This window comes from Lethenteron reissneri, chromosome 44 (assembly GCF_015708825.2).
Source record: "Lethenteron reissneri isolate LAM-NWPU_2019-01 chromosome 44, ASM1570882v1, whole genome shotgun sequence".
Lineage (NCBI taxonomy): Eukaryota > Metazoa > Chordata > Hyperoartia > Petromyzontiformes > Petromyzontidae > Lethenteron > Lethenteron reissneri.
In genome coordinates this window covers 6072509-6090329 of record NC_083822.1, presented here as the reverse complement: position 1 = coordinate 6090329, position 17821 = coordinate 6072509, and the positions used below count along the sequence as shown (strand labels likewise).

General features: G+C 47.7%; 1 protein-coding gene across 6 annotated transcripts in view; it reads right to left on the bottom strand.

Moving 5' to 3' along the window:
* The window catches only part of INTU (inturned planar cell polarity protein), a 41030-nt gene extending 29203 nt beyond the window's left edge, over positions 1-11827 (bottom strand). Inside the window, exons 1-4 of one of the 6 annotated variants that reach the window (XM_061570020.1) lie at positions 11678-11827; positions 7251-7507; positions 846-1061; positions 172-578 (exon numbers count right to left, since the gene is read on the bottom strand). In XM_061570020.1, coding sequence (XP_061426004.1) covers positions 172-578; positions 846-1061; positions 7251-7504 — 877 coding nt within the window. In that variant the 5' untranslated portion in view covers positions 7505-7507; positions 11678-11827. Of the gene's footprint in view, positions 1-171; positions 579-845; positions 1062-7250; positions 7562-8070; positions 8279-9723; positions 9734-11070; positions 11549-11677 lie in introns of those variants that run through there. The other 5 variants (XM_061570017.1, XM_061570018.1, XM_061570021.1 and 2 more) reach the window with 5 other exon arrangements.
* Positions 11828-17821: the final 5994 nt, after the last annotated feature.

Genomic DNA, 17821 nt, shown 5'->3' with positions numbered 1-17821 from the left:
CAGCTGCACACATGGAAACGGACGTGCGAGAACTTTTTTGTCGTCTTATTTGATTAATCGGGTCATCGATTATATAAATAATCGGATATCCCATCTATAATTAACGCATTGACAGTGTGTATCACCCGCCCCCCCCCGGCAATGAGAGGACAACCGCGCGCAAGTACTCACCTATGTAAATCTTCCCACTCTCCATGGCTGCTCCTCCATGCACGAGGCCGTGCACGGAGATCTTCTCGTCGGCAATCGGCGCCACCGAGTCCTCCGAGCGACTCTTCCTGCCACTCCGCGCGTCGCGCCCTTGCCGTCCACTCGCGCGATGCAAGATTCCGAGGAGCGACCCGAGCAGGGGAGCCTCCTCTCCCACGCGGATGTCACGTTCCCCCGTCGGCCGGCGCAGGGGGTTCACGTAGAGGGTCACGTCGCGGAAGCGCAATCGAGCCACCACCAGAGGAGGAGCGTCATCGCCTCCGTCTCCTCCGTCACCAGGGCCCTTGGTGAAGACAGTGTCGCCGGAGTGGCCTTTACGATCTCCATTCGCTCCATCGGCTGGCAGCTCTCGGCGAGCCGTCTTCCTCCTAGTACATCCGCAAGGATGTTATTAATTACAGTATGCAATTTCTTTGGAAACATTTGATGAGTGATAATAATGCAATACGTCCATAGATGAAGGGGAGACAACTGAGATTGAATAGCAGCTCTGCTATCCAATCTCAGTTCATGGAAAGAAAGCAAAATAAGTATTGAGTTATTGTGGCCCCATGTTAGAAAGAGCCGAAACATTTATGCTTTTAACCTTTCTTGGAAAGCATTGAAAACCATAATAACAATAAAAGCCTACGCACCTGCGCAGGATGTCTGCCAACTTTCTCAGCTTGGGTCTCCCCCCGTCTTTGCGCCGGGCGGCATCCTGGCCGGGGGCCCCACCACTCGAGGGTGCGGCAATGCCGGCTTCTTCTTCCTCCTGTGCCAGGGCGGCCGTCTCCTCGCCCTCGCTCAGCTCCAGGTAGAAGAGCTCTCCATTGGGCTGCACCTCATCCAGCCACTCTGGCTCCAGCTCACTGGGTGGACAGACAGCACAGTGCAGGGAGATACTCAGACACTGACCATCACTTGCTAAATGTCATTTGTAGAGATTGTCACATTAACAAATATTGCAATTTGACATAAAGAAAAGTGTATTGACTTATCCATCTCCAATGTATGTAAATGTGCAACGCTTTCATCAATCCACTGCTGGATGAGGGCCTCTTCACAACGGGTGAGTTGTGGGGGTTAAGTGTTTTCACAATACAAGTTTTTTTGGGTTAGATCGCATAAATATTAATGTATCGTTAAACCCGTCATCACCCGACACAGACAATTAGTAAGGTTTGTCACGTAAACAGAACATACCAATTACTAGTAGAGTACACCGGTGTGTTGGAGACAACCAGCATCATCAGGCTGCCGCCTGATGATGCTGGTTGTAATTCCTGGTGAAACATCGTACTCGGATCGTAAATGTTGTGGATTTGCTCTTCAACACACCGGTCTGCTGTACTAGTAATGAATTGACATGTTCTGTTTACGTGACAAAGCTTAATAATTGGCTGTGTCTGACGGTGGTGGGTTTAACGACACATTTATATTTACGCAATCTAACACAAAAAAACCTGTATTGTGGATATTGGTCGCGAAAGCCTACGTGTTAAACTGGGTTGAGTGTTGTTCACCAAACTGGATGGTGCAGGTTGGTAAAGGTAGGGAGCATATACTTTGGAGCATAGCGCAGGACAACTGATTTTGCTCCACGACTCTCTGCTGACAACGTAGCCTCGAAGTAGCCTACGAAAAATGGTTGTACGCATGTTGGTCGCCTATCTAAGCAGTAAGCAGGCCCCAACCTGCTTAGTTCCTGTGATGTGATGAGATCAAGCACATTCAAGGTGATAGTCAAAGGCATCAATCACAAAGAATGGGATCATTGAACCTTATGGCGGTACCCCGGGGTTACCATAGTACCCCGGCTCTCGCATAATGTCCGTGATACAGTCATTTTTAGTCTGTTGATGGTCGGCGATGCGGCAATCGACTCATCTCGACGAGCTGTACACGATGCACTATGGTGCATACGAGCGTTCAGGGTTTCAGCGCAATCGTCCTCGCTGCATTTCGTCATCGCGGAGTAGCACTGATTTCGGATTGATTGGTACCCTAGTCGCGGAGTTAAGTACACCCCTGGAAAAAATAGTGTCCCAGAAATAATATATTGAATTGCCTTGGCCATTTTGTATTATTTGGTATCCCGGGGTACCGCTGTAAGGATCATATCGCACATGCTATGTGTTTCAGCCATTTCATCAAGATGGGAATCAGGCTCAATGTGTTTTGATACTCGTTTTAGGACGTACAAGTGATATCTGTTTGTATGACAGTGATGGTTTGTTAATCCATGTAACTTAAAACAATTGAGTCTGTCCCGTGACCATCTGCCTCTGAGGATTGCATGATTTCAAAGTACACCTAGCCTGGCATCAGCATTGGTAACATAACCATCACTTAGTGGTGAAATGCAGCCGTTTTTGTTGTGTTCAATCCACAAAGTGTGCAGTTTCAATCCCCACGTGAGGAGTATACAATTGTAAATATTATCACCAAAGGATGTGTAAATACACGAGTATGCAACCTGGATCAGTGGTAAATGCAAATAAGATATTAATAATGTAGTCTGGGTCACTCCAGCCTCGAGCTGAGTTCCTATGGTGGTGTCAGCTATTAGGGAAATTGGACCTAGCTATCGCAATTAAGGAAGGGCCTTCATCATCCAGTCATTTAACATGAATTTTTTTAAAGTAAATAGTCGTCTATTCAGCAAACGTCATGGACACGAATTGTAATGATGCCTGACTTATGGCCCAGATAATTCCTTGCAAGCACAGCTGAATCTTAATCATCTCTCTCCTGAATGTAAGCACGGATTGCATACCAGCATTTGCAGCATCATATACACGAGTATATTTTAAACAGTAAACAGACGCAAAATTAAATATATTCTAAATGGGATATTATTGTGAATTATTTCTGGATCTGGCCCTTTTATCAACTGATCTACAGATTACACAAAACGACGTTTTGTCTCAACTGACCATAAACTGATGTTAAGTTTGAACATAAACGGATTATATCTGCCACACCGGTTGGGTGCGTTCATGTGCAACTGTAATTTGATCAGACACCAACACTGAAGTTTAAGGCAGGATAAGCTACACGCAGGACATGCAGGACACCGCGATGCCTGTAGGAGGCAGTACAAGTAAGTTGCTGACATTAATTCTAGATTTGAAGCTTTCGTGACTGCAATGATTCATATTCTTAGGTTTTTTCGGTAAAGTCACGTAGGTAAAACATCAAAATTAATAAAAAATAAAATAAAGATCACGACGTTTCGGAGGCAACACAAGTCTCCGTCATCAGGTGGGACCGTCACAGCCAGATTAGCTGCATCAAGTGAGGCAATGATTCAAGATGTAATCCCTTAAAAGCGAGTTGAGGGGGGAGGAGAGGGGGGGGGGAGCTCATCAGAATGTGGTAGCCAATGAATGGAACGTATCGGGAGGGAGGGGGGGGCAGCCCCCCCCTCCCCCAGCTACCGAAAAAAACCTAAGAATAAGTTGCTGACAGTCCACATGCAGAGAGAAATGTAAAAATTCTCCCCTCATTTGGGTTTTTTTCTGGTCACTCCAGGGTGTTTTTCATACAGAAGACTCAAACATAAAGTGGCCAAATATCCCAATCAGTATCCCTCGAGAATGGTATTGGGGCTAAGCAAAGTTTTCCTTGATAGTCACGATAATTTACTGTTCACGTACTGTAGGCGGTGGCGCCGTGGTAAGCCCAATCGCACGATAAACCCAGTGTCTTCATTGTATTTGGGGCACCACAGTGGCGAGATGTGAACTACCTCGCCTAGTGTACAGGAGGTCGTGGATTTGATCCCGACTCTGACGCCTGTATATTTGCGGGTTCTCCCCGTGGTCGCGTGGATTTTTCTCCGGGTCCTCCGGTTTTCCCCTCCACATTTAGAAACATGCGTTTAGAGTAGGTGGCTCATATACATTTCCACATCATAAGCCAATTCGTTGAGCTATCATTTGTCGCCAGGTCGCTTCTGAAAGAAATCTAAATAGCTCAGTTGACCTTACCTGGTAAAATTGTTTAGTTATTATGGTTAAACAGCTCCATGTCAAAGGGCTGTAAATTACTTTATTTTATATTATTGGTTTTTTCGGTAAAGTCACGTTGAAGGGAAATAATACAATTATTTTAGTATATCTTTCGTCAATTCGAATATGTACAGTATTTAAAAAGTTAAAGTTATATCACTTGGTGAAAATTCCACATTCCTTTGGCGGGATCATGTCAACCAATATAACGAGTCCATTGACTAGAATACACACATACTTGATTATAGATGTGGCTGTGATTTTTTTATGTTCATGCACGAAAATTAAGGTTAAAACAAGACAGTACAGAAACAACTACAGTATAAGTAAATATATTTCCTCCTATGCTCGCTGGTAGCCAAAACATGCAAACGTGTAATATTTGCACGTGCCATTTATTTGTACAGCTGCTGCTTGTTGTGACTGTCATTGTTAAAATTAACACGAAACATATCCATCTGCCCGGAACAAACCACCCACATTACTCTGGGGCAAGCTTCCGTCCCAGCTGCTGCCTATATCTACACGCTCCTCTTGCTGCTATTATTACACGCCTTCTGTTCCTTGTGTTATCATTTTGATTACTACACTAACACAAAGCACTCCCCCTCCTTTACTCAGAGCCAAATGACCAGTCTCCACCGTTTAATCCAGTCTCCATCTCCATCCTGCTCCATCTCCTCGTGCTGCTACAGCGGCTGTCACAATTACATTTTGCACTAAACACACCGGTTCACCCGGTACGAGCCCTTGCCCTCTTACTCAGACTCGCTGAACCAGGAACCAGAGTCGCTCCCGTCCCAGCTGCTGCCTCCATCTCCACCCTCCTCTTGCCGCTGCTGCAGTTGCAGCCGCTTCTTCTCCTCCCCCTCCTCGCCCCGAGACTCCGCTCGACCGGCCATTGCCCCCCCTCCCCCGCCTGTCTCCTCTAGCTCCCTCCAAACCTCCCTCTCAAAGCCCGCACACCCCGACCGCCCGTGCCGCCCCTGTGAAGCGGGGCTCGCTGCGTTTATCGCGGCCGCGGAGACGCTGAAGGCCGATCCCCTCGCCACGCCGCCATGTTGCTGCCACCCTTTCGTGCCGCCGTTCCCGTCACGTGACACGCGATACCGCGCGCCTATTGGTCGTGCGCCGTTGTCACGGCAACGCGCGCGAGGGGGGGGAGACGCGCTGCATGCTCATTGGTCGTCGTGGCGTTGCTGTGGTAACGCGCGGCGTGCTGCTGGTGGTGGTGGAGGTGATCTCGCACGCTGATTGGTTAGAGGTTTGGGGGGGGGTTCGTTGCCATGGTAACAGGAGGACGCGTTGGGTACCACGTGTCTTCTGTGAGAGTGATGGGGAGTGGTTGCCACGTGCTTCACGGTTGCTGAGCCACAGGTCCAAAACGCACAGCGGCCAGCAACAAGCGGCACTACTAAAGGTGTAATAATAGATAAGAGGGTAACGCGTTTCTCGAATTGACCAAGATTACTGTGAGGTGGTGACAGTGAAGCGGTGTGATGGAAGAAGCAGAAAGATAAGTGAGGTGACCTGTGGTGTGGTGAGAGCTGCAGTGTGGTGGTTGAACACACAGTGTGGATGAGACGAAACAGTCAGACGGGAGACCGAGTCCTCCACATGGGAGGAGGAATCATCCTTTAGCTCAGGGGTGGGGAACCTTTTTTCTGCCAAGGGCCATTTGGATATTTATAACATCATTCGCGAGCCATACAAAATGATAAACTTCAAAATTTGCCTGTTATATTTCGTCAAACATTTAATTAACTCGCCCCTAATGTGATGGCTGGAACTGCTTCTCTTTGGCAAGGCGTGTGACGTTAGCTGGTTTTGATGATGTTGCTACTCGCAACTGATTTTCCAGGTTTGCTCCTAGATTTATTGAATTTCGAGTCCCGCCTGCGATTGCCTTGGCAGGGCCACACCAAATGATTTCGCGGCCCGCAGGCCGGACGCTCCCCAGTCCTGCTTTAGCTGAGTGACTGCAGCTAAATTTGACCCTGGTCAAGACGAAAACCTATGTTTTCACACCTGGAAGCCTGGTACCATGATATTGATACTGTTGCAGGTATTGCTATTCACCCAATGGAAGACCTACAGCTACATGATATTTACACTGCAAGAGCATAAATTTGAAACTTGATTTGAAGCTTTCGTTACTGCAGGAATTACTCTTTGGTTCTTTCGGTAAAGTCACGTAGAAAGAAAATAAATTAAATTAAATAATAGAATACGACGTTTCGATTGCAACACAAACAGTCGTCATCAGATAAAAAGCAAACCTAGTGAACTTCTAAATTTGAGAGAGAGACAAAACAGACACGGAGATACATAGACAGACACACAAGCAGAGAGAAACAACACAGAGACACAGAGAGAGACACACAACATAGACACACAGAGACCCAATGCCTCCGTGTCGAGGCCTTAAATAGAGATAGGGGGGTGGGCAGAGAGAGAGAGGTGGGTCTGCTGGAGCAGAAAAATTAGCATGTGAATGAGATAGCTGTGTGGAAATCCACCCCGCGGTGGCCGGGGGAGAGAAAGAACGAATGGACCTATGAGAGTCTGGTAAATTTTAGAGAGAGAAATAAGCAGTTTGAGAAAACAAACTTAGGAATTTTTGTGACTGCAGGAATTACTCTTTGTTGCAATCGAAACGTCGTATTCTATTATTTAATTTATTTTATTTCTACGTGACTTTACCGAAAGAATCAAACATAAAGTCGGGTATCGGGGAATTGCTCGGCCCATCATCACTCCGGGGACGATAAAATAGCTGACACTTTGTGGGACGTTGCCAGTGCTAATTTTATTGAGCTAATGTCCACTGCGATAGAAATGTGGAATGTTTAACCCATGGACATTAACATTACCCCGTGCTTCTTTGAAATAGGGAAAATTGAAAGATTTCAGCTGCATATAGCTGAGCGGAAGACAAAACATCTCAAACACATGCGTGCACATTGTACGTCTATATAAAATTAGGTCGCGACACGTGTCTGACCCGCGGGTCGTACGTTCCCCACACAGTGCACACGTGCTTACCTGTGAGCCAGGACACTGCCCACCGAATCGAGGGCATCCAGCGTCCTCCGAGGCCAGTGCAGGGCTCCGGGCTGCCCGCCAAACAACCCCACTTCCCGGGATTCCAACAGGGGCTCCCCGTACCCACAAGAACCACTGCACTCGGGGTCCCAGCATAGTGGACCCGCCGAAGCGAGCCGCAGTGCAGCACTGCCGGGATAGTGCAGAGAGTGCATCTCTTCCAAAGCGTCTGCTTCACACGACTGCGTGAACATCTTCTGCAGAGAGACCGGGGAGATACGGAACATGAAATGCATTGTGATACATTCATAGATATCCTATTATTTTTATAATTATCATGCTTTTGGGTCTTTCGGTAAAGTCACGTGACTTTGACGAAAGATCCAAGAGTATGAATTCCTGCAATCACGAAAGCTTTAAGTCAAGTTTATAATTATCTTCTTGGTTCTTTCGGTAAAGTCACGTAGAAGGGAAGTAATAAAATAATAAAAATAAAACATAATAAAATAATTCTCACGACGTTTCGGCCATAACGCAAGCAGCCGTCCTCAGGTTAAACCAGGTCTGTCGAGGCGACGGCTGCTTGCGTTGTGGCCGAAACGTCGTGAGAATTATTTTATTATGTTTTATTTTTTATTATTTTATTACTTCCCTTCTACGTGACTTTACCGAAAGAACCAAGAAGATGAATCCCTGCAGTCACGAAAGCTTTAAATCGAAATTTATAATTATCATCACCCATGGTCAATCCACTGCTGGGTCCTGCACTGGAATAATACCCCTCGCACCTGCACATGAGCTGGTTTCATCGCATCATTACCTCGGTGGTCTTCTTTCGGATGCGTTCCATTCCTTGGCTGACACTCCTTCATTACCATAGGACTTGAATGCATGGAAGCAGTAGTAACCGGTGGTTCACTGTACTCGCTTTCCAATGGCTTTAGCGTCACACTTTTCAAAAAAGTATCAACAATTGTATCATTCCGTAATTGTATTCACTGTCATTCAACACATTCATATTTAAACTTTCATATAAAACCTTCAAAGCCTCCAGATAAAACTAACGTCGTAGGGTCGAATTTCAAGAACAAAAAGACCCAAATTGTCCTGAAAACTTAGAGTTTAGAGACTCACATTGGACAATTTTTTTTTGTTAATGTTTTCTCGTTTAAAATATAGTCGAATACGGTATACATAGTAAACCAGAATTCTAACCCTTCTAGACAATTATTATAATTTAAATTAGACAGATCTAAATAAATGAGTTTTAAACCTATATTTCAGAAAATCTTTAGCCTTAATATAACAGAAAATGTAAATTCCGTACATTTTTATTTCACTTATTAGTAACTGAAATACATTATTGATCCTGCAGATACAATTGTATTTGTCATTATTTTAAGTAATTTATAGTGTGTGCAAAAGCAATTGCTTTTTCCCCATTATGTGTTTTGATATCAATTAAATTGTAGGTATATTGTAAAAATAGAGCATAAACGGTAAATTCACAGTCCTGCATGCTGCATATAAAGTTATTTTATTGCAATAGTGCTAATTAATTATATTCTTACAACATTTGTTAAATAATGCATAGAGTATTCTTGGTTCTTTTGGTAAAGTCACGTAGAAGGGAAATAATAAAAATATAAAAATTCTCACGACGTTTCGATTGCAACACAATCATCATCAGGTGTGGTTTTCACACCTGATGATGATGATTGGTTAAGCGCGGTGGCACCACGCACAGCGTGCAGTGCGGGCTCCCATTGAGAGAGCGAGAGAGTGTCAGCCAGCTAAGGCTACGTTGGGGGCATGATACTCTGGCTGACCTGCAGACATGTGACCAGATGATACTGGAAGGGGACCACCGGTGGAGGGAGCCAATGGGTGGTCACATGGTCCGAGAAGAACTTTCGAGAGCCTTCGGGCAAGGGCGAGAGAGATCGAGAAGGTGGGCGGGGCGAGAGGCGGAGCCAGCCCCAGCTCGGCCCGATATAAGGAGGGCCCCAGAGGGGCTCGGGGTTCTTACTGTTGGAGAGGCAAGATATTCACGTCAAGCTTGAAGAAGCCTCCAGCCACGCGGTCTGGGACCAACTTGTGGGCCGGACCGGGATAGTGGAACCGTATCTCGTTCTGCCGTAGCGTGGTTAGTTGGGTGGTCACCACCCGAGGGTGTGTTGTGTTAATAGCCTGGAGTATGTTGTGCTAAGAGTTCAATAAAACGTGTGCTAACGTTTCAGGCCACGGGTATTTTCTAGACACGAGCTAATATTAGGCAAATACATATATATTGCTTAGACGCCACAGTGTAAAGTGTAAGCATCAACTATAAGGCTAAGTCAATCTTTTTGCCATTCCTTAACACATCTGAAGAAGGGCCATTGCTCGAAACGTCCGCTTACAAAATAGTTATATTTTACTGCAGTGTTAGTGGCATACGTGGTAGGGTGTATATATTTGTATTTTAATATACTCATGTTACGGACGACTGAGGCAGATCACTCCATTGCAGAATTGTGAGAGATGGCCAGGGGCTTGGTTGAAGGCATACATCCAGCAGTAGATTGATGACGGCTGATGATGATGGACTATAATCATATCACACTGTCTCTACCCACGAACACATACATACATTACACTCCGTCACAGCTGCCTGCATCCTTTTATACAAACCCCACGTAGCATGATTAAACGTTAATAATCACGTTGTTAATTGTAGCCCACGACCGTATTAAAAAAATCATCTCAGAATATATTAGGCTTTTCGATTGCTGTAATTATCCCGAAATGTAGGATACCCCTTAACATTTATTTGGCTCGTTTCTTGCAATAGTATTTTAACCCTTTATATAAGGCAGCTAATAGAGCCAGCCTTCACTAGTAAGTATCTATATCTCGAATTATATTATGCTGCAAATTTACTTGCAGCTTAATTCAATTTGTAATTTAACAAGTTGCATTGATAATTATCAACAATTGCAAGTGCTTGCTCACACCACTGCTGACTGAACGGGCTCCTCTAGAGGGAGCTCTAGACGGCCCTTCGGAGGCCCTTTGAGGGTATGTTGGTCTACTTTTCCAAGCTGGCCAAACGTGTCTGAAGCGGTAGAAGTACCCACACTTTACCCCCACCATACCCAACAGGCCGGGGGATTTCATAAACCTGCTATTTTTCAATTGCCTCGCCGGGAGAATAAATAGAACAACCGACGACCTCTGAATTTCAATTCCAAGGACATACATGAATAACAAACAGCAAATAAACTACAGGTTTTTATTTAAAGCTTTCGTGACTGCAGGGATTCATATTCTTGGTTATTTCGGTAAAGTCACGTAGACGGGAAATAATAAAATAATAAAAATATAAAACAAAATTCTCACGACGTTTCGACTGCAACACAAGCAATCATCATCAGGTGTGAAATCCACAGCAAGAAACGTCGTGAGAATTTTATTGTTTTATATATTTTTTATTTTATTATTTCCCTTCTACGTGACTTTACCGAAAGAACCAATAATATAAACTACAGGTTATTTAACTCTATCAATTACATAGCTATATGACATGAGCTTAGATTGAATATGCTGCGCCATAACAAGGCAAAATACACGCCGCGTTTTGACCATACTTCACAAGATGGTCTGCGCGAGTTGGTGAAGACCGAGGACACGCACGAGGATCGGTTTAAATACGACTCGCCACTGTCATTAGCGCTTTGCCGGGAATCAAACCCCGGTTAACCACCCACTGAAAGGAGGCTGCTTTATTTTAAATAACAAATGTTCAGTACATTAGTTAAGAAGCAGCGCATATACTCACCTCGACTCAGCACCAGCGGGTAGCTCACAAACATTCCATGTCTTCGGAGTCAAGTCTCCGAGACTCTTGTTCCGTATGTTCTTACACAATTAACATGCGCACACCCTCACGAACTACACACGGACATAGCCTAGGACGACAACGTGCTCCCCTGTAGTCTACTACACTGACTGCAAGTGCGCATTTACTGTTACCAATTAGGATGGGTGGTGTGGACAGCAGCAAGCCGCGCCGCCGTCGTCTTCCACGTGTTGATGATGATGATGATGCTTACAGACTGCACAATGTTTACAGACTGCACAATGTTACGCATTACTTGCCAAGCAGACCTATTAGAGGTCCTGAACCAGGTTCTGATATTCCCCACTTATGTTAACCGTGACCGGGAATCGAACTTGAGTGACGATGTAGTATCAATACCATTCCCCAGCGGACACACGCACACACACAGAGACACTCTCACATACAAATACTCAAACATTGGCTATGCATACACACATGATGATGCTGCTGCTGCCTTCATCCCAGCCCTCCCCCACCCTTCACAACCCCCACTGTATGCAGTTCTTTCTCCGCACCTCCGATTAGCACGTGTGTTGCTACGTACGGCGCGAAAGAAGTTCAGCACCGCTGTTCGCCGCACGCATTCGCGCTGATGTCGAGCGCCGAGTGGCACCACGCGGCTCGTGGATGAGCGCCCCCGACTTGCCCGTGCGTGGCTCAGCGGACAGCGAGCGCAGTGCCAGGAGGGTGCGGGCAAAATTTGAAGACGCAAAGATGCGCCCCTCCACCTCGTACATAGACTCCTGTTGTTGTTGATGGTTCTGTCGGCGAGCTCAGATTAATGCCAAAACTGCGCGCAGCAACGAAGAGGAGGGGGGGGTGGGATGAGGTGTGACCAGCAGCACCACGACCGGGCCGTCTTTGTTTCCCCGGCGCTAGTGTTTATTAAACACCGCACCGAAAGAACCAAAGAGTATGGATCCTTGCAGTCACGAAAACTTCAAATCGAGAATTTATTTTAAGGTTAAGTCGACCTAGAAGAAGGCGCGGGATAGGTTCTGAAATAGCGCGCTGCTGATGTGAGCCGTCATCGGGAATCGAACTTAGGTGGCCGGATTTCGTAACCACTGCGCCACCGCTCCCCACGAGTAGATGAGTTTTACAAAGACAAACAACAACTCCCCCGTATAGCCTGGACAGACTGTCGGGGCAAGTGCTGTTAGCGAGCACCTATAAAGGCCCGCACTGTGGCACACGAGGGGGTGGGTGGCCATCACCACGTCCGCGCCGGCGGTGATGTCCACACACAGCACCAGGTACTCATTTGAGGCTGCGTCTCTCTAGGAGAGGCCCAAGATCGGTTCAGATAATCGTCACTGGTGTTGATAATCGCGAGCGAGATTCGAACTCGAGACCACGGGTTCGTATCGCAGCGCGCTGACCGCTATACTGCTGCTCTCCACACACACTCAGCCAGACACAAAGATATACATACAGTACTCAGAGACAGACACACACTCTTACAAGATATACACTCACAGCCATACATATACATACCAAACTATATATTCTCAGACATACACAAACAAATATAAACGCATACACACATACAAAGAGACATACTCAGAGACGCTCACACATTCAAAAAAATATAAGCTCTTCCACATACTCAACAGACACACACAGCAACACTACTCACAAGTCCATTCACCCGCAATGGCATTGCTTTACTCTGAGCACGTATAATGCCCGTGCCTCTGCTCTTGCGTGCAGTTAGTTCACTTAGTACCCGAGCTGAACACAAAAAATGTTCTTTTTGTAGCATGGAATGCTCACACGTCCAGCACACACACACACACTTGTATACCCTACCCTGCCCATTGGTGTGGACATCACTGGGTTTCAAATGCAGCAGCGTCTATGTGGTCATGCCTCAATATAAGCTATCAAGGTACCGTCTCATTTTAATCATTGCATATCAGTCAGACAATCCGCTTATCAACTCCTGGAATGCGTTCAAAGGGAGTCAACCGCTGACGACTCGCTGCACTGCAATTAAACGTGTTATTTTATTACCCTGTTATTTCCTCGTGTGAGTAGCATATTCCCCATGTCATTTATCACTCCTACTGACCGGTGTGGGGAAGTATGATCACATATCACCCCTCCCCACCCCCTCCAATGGTAGTGCAGCCTAAAGCTCAAATCAAGTCCTTAGTCGCTTGCAATCAGGGAATTCATGTCAGCCGGATGGGTCTGTTCGGGTCGGTGACCCCTAAACTATTCCCGCACCCGGCACACCACTTCCAGAGCACCTCTCGATATGACTGTGGCCACCCGGCATGTGCCACCGACTCAAGTCTAGCTGCGACCTGGACAAATAATGCTGTGACAACTTCAAGTCATGCTTACAACTTGTGGCGGGATTGCTTCATTTGCAGGCGCTGCAATGATTATTGCGTCACCGGATTGTGAGCGATATCTGCTGGATATTTTTTTTGGGGGGGGACGGGGACGCGTGGCCTACAATGATTCATGCCTCAATATTTGCACCCGGACGTTCTTTAATTGTAAGCGCCCCTGCCTTGCGTGCCTTCCTGCACGTGCTGCACCTCGTGGCGCATTCAAGTCCAACGGTGCGGAACACCCAGCTCTGTGGGGCTGGACGTGTCACGGCTGTTTCACAACGGACATGCTCCAGGGACAGCGGTGGGGAAACATGCGGACCGAGGGCCAGGGGACGGCCAAATGCTTCATTTCATACGGCCTGAGGCCAACATGAGGTCTTCTACTTCGAACCGGCCAGCAAATGATATCAATCCGTCATTACAAGGCATCTTAGCCGCACGAACGGGGAACTAGAGGGGGGGGGGGTCATTTTCGACTCGCTAACAACAGAGTGTTTAATGTGTACTCTTAGGTTTTTTCGGTAAAGTCACGTAGGTAAAAAATAATAATAAAATAATAGAAATAATAATAGTAGAAATAAAATAATAAATCACGACGTTTCGGAGGCAACACAAGCTTCCTTCATCAGGTGTAAAAAAGGCACAGCAAAATAACAGTAGTGGGAGTTATTTGTGATGGGGCATTAATATATAGGGTAAAGAGAAGGGTGGGAGGAGCCAGTCACTCACGTCACTGCAAGGGTCTCTTTGTTCTCGGTGGACGCGCACGTTCTGTCTTTGCGTTATCATTGGATAGCAGATGCTGCCGCAGTGTAACGATGGTTACGCACACTGCACCTGCAATCAAAATGTTCGGGTTCAATTTTCTTGCGCAGCAGCAAAAGGACATCAAGAAGAAGGGGGTGGGGTGGGGGGTGAACACAAACTGGAATAGAGGAGGAATGGGAATAAAATGTGAGAAAGAATCGTGAGTACAGGCACGCACAGAGACATACGCATTGAGACACGGACACATTGACAAAGATCCCCCGTATAGCCTTTAACCTTTGAAAGCCGGCACGGCACACGAGGGGGTGGGTGGCCAACACCACCCCCAGTCGCTTTTGTCTAATGTTTACACACCACAAGACCGGTTCAAATACACAGAACTATTAGCGGTCGTGAGCAGGAATTGAACTCAGATGTTCGGGTCCGTAGCGCAGTGCGCTTACCACACTACCGCCCAACACAGATACACGAAATCCCTGCACCGCTGCTCCCCAATATACAAAGACAAATATCCCTCCGATAGCCTTTACAGACTGTTGGGAAAGTGTTGTTAGGGAGCACGAGGGTTGTGAGTGGTCAGCACCACACCCAGCCGCCTTTGTCTCCCCAGTGGCGATATATACAAACCGCAATTATCCACAATGTGGCGGTGACGTCACCACGGTGCTTGTGCCAGGCTAGGTGTACTCCGAGGCCACGTGAAGCGGTGACGGTTCGCTGACATGAGGCCACTGGACAGACTCAGGTGCCATAGGTTGACTGACTGAGATGACTGGCAGATGCACCACCTGTGCCCTCCTACTGTGCCAGCTTGCTGTATTTTAACCGCCCGGCACCCCGCTCGTTGTTGTGAGCGTCGCTCCTCTGCCCTCCGTTGTTGTGGGAGGGTGACTGCCTCCAATTACCCAGAAAGGTTCTTCACGAGCCCGGCGGAGGACCTCACCGATAGGAATGTGTCCAGATATTTCAAGGATTTGTGAGCTCCTAACACAATCCAGCCTGGTTAAGCCAGCATGGATAATAGGCAGTCAAGCCTGAATGTTTAAAACTGTCGCAAATGTTCCATAAGAAGGGTCCCCCTTCGCAAGCAAAGAGAAGGAAGGACATTACTGTGGCCGAGAAGGCCCAGAGCTTAGTGTGGAGCGACAGACCAGGTAGCTTCCACACAGCGTCACGCAGCTGATGAAAAGATAATGCCGCTCGGCTGATTCAGAGTGAGACATCTGCTGCCAAAGCGGAGTTGGCCATAAGCACACTGCCCAGGTACGGAAACCTCTCCACTCTCTCCACAACTGCCACACCCACCACTAGTGGGGTAGTTGAGGGGGTGGAATATTTGATGATACAAAAATACCCAGGCAGTGGTGCTTAGTTTTGGTGGGGCTGATAGCGAGGGCCCATCTCTTAGTGGCACGCTCCAGGTTCAGCAGCAGAACCTCCAACTCCTTCTCAGAGTGTGTAGCAACCACCAGATCATCAGCGTGCATTATACAATAGGGAGCCATCCCTATTGTATATGTACCAGATAGGAATTCCTCTGGTACAAACATGGAACGCTTATCGAACTACGTGGCCGAAGATGATGTTAAATAATGTGGGAGCCAGAGGACATCCCTGTTGCACACTACACATAGACACTGGCAGAAAATCACACGAAACAGTTTCGTAGAAATATACATTCAAGTTTGCTTTCAATTGTAATAACATTCGTACTCTACAATTATGTGACTTGTATTAAAAGTGAAGGTCAAAAGGCCCTGGCGACCAATGCTGGTACATCATATAGGGCTATTAATGAAGGCGGCCCAGAATCAGACTACAGTAGTCAGAACAGGTTGGAGTGCTTTTTGAAAGCTGAACTTACAATTGAAAGAAGAAAAAACCCAAATACTCGTTAATAACCCCGCATTAATGTGTTTTGACGATTGTGTTGTGTAATGAACGAATGTGTTGAGTTATTTTTGTTTACATCTTCGACGCTTGTGTACCACGACCACGGCAGCAGGATCGCCAAGTAATTTGAAGAATGAAGAGCAACAGATCAGTGTGCCTCAAGAAGACAGCTGTCGCCCAACACGGCACATCGTTTTGCATGTCATTTGCGTAAATCGCAAATCACTTTCTCACGCGCGCCATTCGATTCGTTGTTATTACGAGCGGATGAATGGAGATCTAAAGCGATGCATCAATGCATCATCGTCCCAAAGCCTCGTATTGATCACAGACACAGATGCTACGTTTACCAGCAGAGGGCAACAGCGCACAGTGGAAGGGAGACCGGGCAGGTGATATTTAACACATTCCTGCGGAGGGAGCTGGTAGGAACGTTGGGTTGCTCGGTCAATGGCCTGCAGGGTCAACGGCGGCGTGGTGTATTCCGCAAATATACCCGACTGTGAGGGCGGGCACAAGCCGGCGTGAGCAGGTTAAACGTTGAGTTTTATAAGGGCACCACGGGGTGACCAGCCCCTCCCCACCCAGCCCCACCCCTCCCACCCCCCACCCAGCTCCACCCTCCCCACCCAGCCCCTCCCCACCCTCCCCACCCAGCCCCTCCCCACCCAGCCCTACCCAGCCCCTCTCTACCCAGCCCTTCCCCACCCTCCCCACCCAGTCCCTCCCCACCCTCCCCACCCAGCCCCTCCCCACCCAGCCCCTCCCCACCCAGCCCTTCCCCACCCTCCCCACCCAGTCCCTTCCCACCCTCCCCACCCAGCCCCTCCCCACCCTCCCCACCCAGTCCGTCCCCACCCTCCCCACCCAGCCCCACCCAGCCCCACCCAGCCCTTCCCCACCCTCCCCACCCAGTCCCTTCCCACCCTCCCCTCCCCAACCAGCCCCACCCTCCCCACCCAGCCGCTCCCCACCCTCCCCACCAAACCCCTCCCTCCCCACCCAGCCCCTCCCTTCCCACCCAGCCGGACGGACGGACACAATAATCCCCTGTGGGCTGGTGTAACCAGGAGGTTCCTACCAGTAAGATTACGCTTGTTTTCGCGCAGTAAAGCCCGGATCTCAGAGCGCTTTTTCAAGAGGGTCCTGCCAAAAATGTCGCAGGAGGGAACGAGGTTGCAACTGCAAATTCTCTTTTTTTTTCGGCCCTCCTGCCTCCGCCTTCACTTCTCCCCAACAACAGATGCAAAATGCCTCAGCCAGAATTATATCTTAACCTCCCCCACGAATACCACACTTCTGCTCCACTTTCTCAACTCCACTGGCTCCATGCCTACTATCGCTAAGTGCCTTACTCTCGTCTACAAATTCCTCCATGGTCCTGTTCCCACCTTATCTTGCTTCTCTCATATCTCACTACGATGTCCCGTTCCGTCATCTACCCTCCCAGTCTCTACCGTGCCTGTCGGTGCCTCCCCTCGACCTGTTCCCAGGCTCGCTTTGGTTCATTTTTGCTCCCCTTCACTGGAATGAACTCTCACTGGCTCATACAACACTCATCTTCGCTATCACAACCTGCTTCCGTGCCCCCATCAAAACCCCCATCTCTTCTCCAGTAGCCCATGCTGCTGATACTCCCTGCCCCCAGCTGCGACCAGACATTCCTCAACCCCTACCAC